At 42.9% G+C, this 6,647-nt stretch overlaps 2 protein-coding genes across 2 annotated transcripts; one reads left to right on the plus strand and one right to left on the minus strand.

Annotated features, from left to right (window-relative positions):
* Positions 1-125: 125 nt before the first annotated feature.
* On the minus strand, positions 126-2,148 carry c4h14orf119 (chromosome 4 C14orf119 homolog). The gene is made up of 2 exons (XM_020652190.3): positions 1,502-2,148; positions 126-1,417 (listed from the first exon to the last, which is right to left on the minus strand). The coding sequence occupies exons 1-2, from the start codon at positions 1,919-1,921 to the stop codon at positions 1,244-1,246; spliced, it is 594 nt and encodes a 197-aa protein (XP_020507846.2). The 5' UTR covers positions 1,922-2,148; the 3' UTR covers positions 126-1,243.
* A 904-nt stretch (positions 2,149-3,052) lies between these two features.
* On the plus strand, positions 3,053-6,487 carry LOC109997007 (uncharacterized). The gene is made up of 5 exons (XM_020651365.3): positions 3,053-3,416; positions 4,159-4,296; positions 4,503-4,640; positions 4,731-4,880; positions 5,780-6,487. Exons 1-5 carry the CDS (start codon positions 3,279-3,281, stop codon positions 6,449-6,451), a joined length of 1,236 nt encoding a protein of 411 aa, XP_020507021.2. The 5' UTR covers positions 3,053-3,278; the 3' UTR covers positions 6,452-6,487.
* Positions 6,488-6,647: the final 160 nt, after the last annotated feature.

The following is a 6,647-nucleotide window of genomic DNA, read 5'->3' on the forward strand; positions in this document are numbered from 1 at the left end:
GGATTTTCTCTTTTCAACGCTCTTATCAAGTAGTCAAAAAATCACTTTGACTGAAGAGTAATTTGCACTAACACTTCAGTTATTATCGCTGATGAATGTTTTAGTCAATAGTACAACAACAAATATACAACAATACTTTTTATTTGTTTCGGTCTGCAAAGGGATTTCTCATCTTCTTCATGTCATTCCAGGGGTCTCTAATCAACAGGTCTAGTGAATTAAATAGCCAAGTGTTTAACCATTTTATTTCAATCGCCAGGTCACAGCGTCAGCCATAAGAAAGTGTGAAGCAAAATGTTCTGATCTTTGTTTTAAAAAAGTGTAGGAATGAGTGATGTAGCCACTGAGAGGCCAAAGAAAACAGAATCAAAACAGCTTATATTGAACAAACGTCTGTCCTTACAATGAAATGGTTAACCTTCAACAATGATTCCCACAGACCATATTAACACGAAGGCCATTTTCCGCTGACGTCACAGCCGGGTCGGAGGAGGCTCAGTTGCTGTTTTGAGGATGTCCTATTGTATGTGCAACAGTTAAAACTCTGCTGGACCCTTGGATTTAATTTGAAGAAAAAAACAACACATTTCATGATATGCCAGCTACCATCTAACGGGGCTTATGTTAGCATTTAACCACTTCTAAGCTAACGTTATTGTAAGATAGAAACTGGCTGAATGCTATTAAAATAGTTTGATGCGATAAGATATGATAGAACTCAGCTCTAACATGACACATGGTAACCCAATACTCATCCTGACAACTGATATTAGCATTTAGCCACTTCCAAGCCAATATTACCATTGGATAGGAATTAGCTTAATGCAAAAGTTAAAGTTTAGTGCTAAACGATTTGAGAGGAAATCAGTTAACACCTAGCCACTGCTTTGGTTAGCTAAACGGTGGTTGGATGCCAACGTTTGCTGTTTTCTAAAGGGGTTTGTGGGTTCCCAAACGTTGTTTCATCTTAAATACGGCCCATGTCCCTCAATAATTTGACTAGCTTGTCTTTTCAGTTGTTATTCCTTCAGGAAGCAGTACAGGATTTAGCAGGACAGCATTAAAATGGAGCTTCCAACCTTGACTGGGACATCGGCTAAACATGGCCGCCATGTGAATATGGTCAATCAGTTCCACAAACATTTCTCTGAAGAGAACTCTCTCTGATCGAACACACATTACCCACTTCTTATCACCTCTCTGACACATTTTGTCATATTCACTTTCAGTGAATAAACATTGCTCAGTCTCTTCCTGCTGTGCCAGCCACACATCTATAAAAGTGGGCAACAAAAACCGGGTCCCACTCCTCCAGCATGTGTAGGAAATGGTTCCTCTCTTCTTCTCCCCAAGACTGGAACCATTGGGTCCACAGGCGCAGCTGGCACTCAAAGATGTTTGGTAGTCTGTCTTTAACCTTGTCAGGGTACGAAGAAAGAAAAGTTACATTTAAGAAATTAAACAACATCAATAACTTGACTATAAGAAACAGAGATAGTACCTGAAGAGTACTGAGTGAATCTAGGAGGGTGCACACTTTCCCAGGCACAGCTTTCCCCAGAAGATCCTGCAGGAACTGCTCCCTCTGAGGGCCGGTCCAGCCCTTGAACCAGTACAGGACGCACCTCTGCTCCTGGAGGCTCACGTAGGAGATGGGCTCCGGATCTCCAACCTGACCTGTACTGGGAGAAGTGCAGGAGAGACTCTCAAGGCTTGGGGGGCTGACTACACCTCGTGGGGCTGAAGGGAAGTCTTCCGGGCTGGGGGCGCCGGGGAAGCCGGTCCAGTGTTGTGTTGCCAATGAGGGTGATCCCTCTGTCGGGACTCTGAGCCCGGAGTTATGACTGAGTCTGTACCCCTCAGTGGGCGGCTGTTGCTGCTGCTGATTCGAGGTTTGATTGACATGATTGAACCACGACATTGTTTGGAAGCACCGATTTCTTTCAGTCTAGTAATCCAGTTATCCCTCTGCTGTGTGTTAATCGGCGAACCCTGCTGCCAACGATCTGCTCCTACCATAAATAGTTAAAATTCCCCATCGTGTTTTAACACAAGTCACCTTATTGTCAGCATATCTGAAGAGTAGGCTAACGTTGAACGAGGCTCACGGTAATCTTCCCCAAAAAACATATACAGGAAGAGAGTGTGAGGCGTCCGCGGACGAGTCGGCTCAAACAACTCACTCTCTTTTCAGGGACGAGTTCAACATGTCCGGGACATTTTGGCATCAGCAGAAAAGTGTTCACAAATGACTTTTCATCAATGACACATGTGATGAGTATATTTTTTAAATAAAAGGCAGCCTAAATAAAGAGGCATTTGCAGGGACTCTTTCCATTCAACAGTTACTTTTGTAACAATGACGTCAACAGGTGCATTTGGATTAAAGGATGTCATCCCTATGGTCCCTCAAGGATTTCCCCCTCAAATTAGGCTCTACGTTCCATCAGGACGACATTCCCCAAGCATCAGAGCTGGCCCTTTCTATAATGCAGAAACGTGTTGTGGGCGGCAGTAGCTCAGTCCGGAGGGGGTCGCCCGGTTCAAGTCCCGGTGCGGACCAAATATGGAAGTTGGTCTGGTAGCTGGAGAGGTGCCAGATCACTTCTTGAGCACTGCCGATGTGCCCTCGAGCAAGGCACCAAACCCCCTCCCCACCACCAGCTCAGGAGCGCCTGCTGTGGGCAGATCCGTCACTCTGACATCTCTCCATTAGTGCATGTCCATAGGATCCTGTTTGTGCATGTGTGTATATTTCAGCCTATGAGTGTGTTGCATGACTTACAGAGTGTAAAAACAGAAATTTTGATCAATAAAGTTAATCTTAATCTTAATCTTAATTCATTGCTGTAGTAATATTGAGGGAACATGGGGCTGAGGGAACTGCTGAGGGAGCTTCTACTGACTCTACTTCGAAACACGTAAAACAAGTTATCCACTGAGAAGGGGAACTAAATCAAGAGCCTTTTGCCAAAAGTCAGTTTTTAATTCATGAGTTGAGCCAAATGAACCCACTCACTGAAAAGAGCTCTAACTCCCCACTTCAGTTTGTTGTGAAGGTAAAACAGTTTGCGCAGAATTAGCGCAGACATTGTTGTTAAGAAAATGTTTATAACAAATCATAAAAACCGAGCAGGAACTTAATAGTAAACGTGTGTTCCAGCCTTTCAATACTGGGAGTCATTTTTTTCCATGTGATATTTGATGAGGAGGTATTCGTCAACTGGGTGTTACCCTATGGTGTTACCTCTCACCGGGACTTCACTAGAGGAGAGGAAATGGCGGATCTGGAAGATGTCAAACCGGATGGGAGACCGCTGCGGTCCCTTCGTCTTGCGGAGTGGAAACGTTTAAATAAGGAGAGGAGACAAACACAAACCGCGAAGAAGATTGCTCTTGTTCAAAGGCCTAAGAAGGTGAGTGGTGCAGCCAAATAACGGGACCTGTCAGTCGGCCGATGCCCTTTTGTTACTGCCGTAGTAACTAGTAGAGTTATTGATGTTCACCACCAGCTTTCCACTAAAAATAAATTTCTCTGTAGCCTACTTCACTGTTAGGTGAGCTTCCAACGTGGTGAAATATACCAGGCATAATAAAGCATGCAAGACATGTTCGTTTATTTATGTTTTATGTTAAATCAGCTGATCCCGCTTGTCCAGTGCGCAATTGATCCAATGTTTACGGTAATCAGCCGATGGCTGTTTAATTAATACATGGATAGTTCCTCTACGTAACCACGAAACACATACCGCTACTATTGTTGAGATTTTTTTTTAAATGTTATGCCCCCTTCAGGGAGGTAGAATTAGTGTTTTTATCAAACATTTACTTCTGAAGTTAAAGTATATTCTGCTTCCTCACAGTATTTGGAGGTGTGTGTGTCCGTGGTGTTGTGCTGCTTCTGGTGTGCACCTAAGTTTCTCGTCATGGGGGGGGGGGGGGTGTAATGCTAGTTAAATTTGATCATCAAAACAGAAAGCAAAACTAGTAATGTCACAGTTTGCATTGTGTTTTGTCTTGCACAGATCTGGAGAAAACGCTGCTTTATATAAAGAAACCCATCTGTTTGAGCTGCTAAGGGAATGCATTGTTCTTGTGCCAGTTAGTTTGCACTTACAAGCATTTTGATTTTGATAGAAGACCCTGTTTTATTTTCAGGAGGAGGATGGAGCATTGGAGGTGCAATTGAAGCGTCCAAGACAGCCTAGTCTACCTGCATGTGAGGCTAAACCGTCAGAGGACGCTGCTGTCATGCTGCTGAAGACTCCTGTAGTTTGGTCACCTCTTACAGTTAAGGTCGGTCTAAAGGTTCATGTGTAAGCTGTCACCTATCACTGAGTAAAAGATAAACAAACCCAAGTCAAAATGTTATTCTAGATATTGAGTAATCTCCGAAACCAGAATATTACACACTTTGTCTTCTATTTTCACTTTCTACCATTCTTAGTTGCCTCGTCCTGATGTTCCAGCACCAGTACTTTTCCATTATTTTATCTTTGCAGGCTGCTGTGAGTAGATTATCAGGAGGTCAACATGCACAGTCTTCCCAGACCAGTCCAGCTGTACCAGCGGTCATAAAACAAGAAGATTCTGACTCGCTGCCAAAAGCTCCAGTAACATGGTCACCTGTAGCGGTGAAGGTTCGGCATCTTGTTGGAAGTTAACCATTTGTGGTTTTAAGTCATCTCACTTTGGCCTTGACACTCTTCTCCACTGTTTCATCTCCACAGGCTGCTGTGAATAGATTATCAGGGATGCAGCATACCCAGCCTAGTCCGCCTGTGTTTGGCAAACAATCAGCACATAATGCTTTCAGGTCAACAATGCCGACCGAACAAAGCAGACTAACACCGCAAGAAGAGAGGAAAAAAGAGATCAAGGTAATTCTATCAGTCCCTTCAAGATCTTGTTTTTTTTTGTCTGTGATATTCGAGGCATAAAATGCCCGATGCAGCTACATTTAAAAAAAGAAAAAGTTGCACTGCAATTTTTGTGTACATGATCCAATAAAACCATGTATAGTATAGCCTGAGCCAGCTGTTTTTATTGTGACATCACTTCCAGTCGATACCTGATAGAAGAGGCCAAATATAATGGGTAAATAAAAAACATGTTTAATAGCCATGAAATGCTGATTTTGCACATTTTGAGGCTATCCATTTGTGCAAAGAGATTTTTCTTGTTATTCATTACCCTACTCTACGCATTATTAGGTGGTAATGAGACATGGAGATTCCTCTCTCATCCTATAATGACTTCAGGATCAGTGCAGACCCATACATGAGTAACAGAGGGTCTGATTAGTGGAAAGTTATGACCACAGCCTCTGATAGTCCAGTATATTAAACCAAGATGCATCATGGTATGGCTACATAGACAGCAAACGGTTTTAAAAAACACAAATAAATGGATGTTCAATCTGAGTAGACATGAAAGAGAAACTTTAAGATGAGCCTGGTCAGAGCAGCTCTGTTGTCTGCTTCACAACTATAAAAAAGTTAGTCTTTAGCATGTAGCATCTCAAAGATAATGTAAATTGTACAGTCTGACATCATCAAGTGATTAAAAAAAATAATCAGAACAGCTATGGTGCTTAAACAAAATTCTAGATGCTGCAGAATGCAACACAGGAATTGTTTGAATTTGCATTGAATGTTGCAACCTCGACATGGCTACTTCCTGGAGGAAATGTTTTGTCCAATGCTGTTGTCACAATTTTTTTCTTATTCATTGTCTCATAATAGTATGAAATATTAATGTTCATTCTTTGACATTTAAGGTTATACAGACTGGACGCTCCCATAGGAGCAGAGTGCTGAGTGGCCCGTGGAGAAGAGTCGGTGATATCATTCTGCGAGGAAGATTTCAACGCCTCCCCAAAGCGATGATGAAAGTGCCTGGCTTTAAGGACCATATTGTTGCCGAAGTGCTCAAAGTGCTGGACAAAGAGTGTGAGACTCTGACCAGTGTGACATTCAACTCAGCACTTCGAGAGAACGACCCGGCGGCTCTGAAATCCTTCAGCTGGGACAAAGTGATGAGCGAGTGGAAGACCACAGCACCCACTTTTCTTCAGTTCCTCCGACATGCAAGCAAAGTCTTTGAAAATCAGACACTAACACCAAAAGACAAGCCATTACCGATGGCGATGGGCGGTGCGTTGCTATTAAGAGCACGGTCATCCTGCATGTGTGCACCGTTGTACATCAACTCAATGATCCTGAGACAGGGAGGGACAAAGAAAAGGTGTATTGCTCGGCTCAACAGACTTGGCCTCTGTATGTCTAACCGCAGGACCCTGTTGAGACTTAAGGGCATTGATGAAACACAGGAACACTCCAAGCAAAGATCAGAAGACACTGAAATGCCTGAGTCAACCGAAGATAAAGGAGATTCAAATTATGAAGAAGGGGACAGCGATGTTCCGGAGATAACATACATTGTGTCGTAATGTGTAATTAAATAAAATGTGCGAAAACACCTGAAAGAGCGTGTAGCTACAGGGCGTCCCACATTGTTTGTGTACCACATGATGCTAGATGTTGACATGAGATGAGTCCACTCCAAATCATTTCTCTAAAATGGCTCACAACAGATGTTTTTAATGGCATTATGGATCATAATGATACATTTGAAGGACCGGTATG

This window comes from Labrus bergylta, chromosome 4 (assembly GCF_963930695.1).
Source record: "Labrus bergylta chromosome 4, fLabBer1.1, whole genome shotgun sequence".
NCBI lineage: Eukaryota > Metazoa > Chordata > Actinopteri > Labriformes > Labridae > Labrus > Labrus bergylta.

What these genes read in the sequence shown, in the direction of transcription:
- LOC109997007 (XM_020651365.3), top strand. Translation starts at nt 3,279, where the DNA reads ATGGCGGATCTGGAAGATGTCAAACCGGATGGGAGACCGCTGCGGTCC. An exon ending in TTGTTCAAAGGCCTAAGAAG is followed by an intron (nt 3,417 to 4,158) that starts GTGAGTGGTGCA and finishes TTTTATTTTCAG; the next exon opens with GAGGAGGATGGAGCATTGGA. An exon ending in AGAGGAAAAAAGAGATCAAG is followed by an intron (nt 4,881 to 5,779) that starts GTAATTCTATCA and finishes TTGACATTTAAG; the next exon opens with GTTATACAGACTGGACGCTC.
- c4h14orf119 (XM_020652190.3), bottom strand. Translation starts at nt 1,921, where the DNA reads ATGTCGTGGTTCAATCATGTCAATCAAACCTCGAATCAGCAGCAGCAA. An exon ending in ATTCACTCAGTACTCTTCAG is followed by an intron (nt 1,418 to 1,501) that starts GTACTATCTCTG and finishes TACCCTGACAAG; the next exon opens with GTTAAAGACAGACTACCAAA.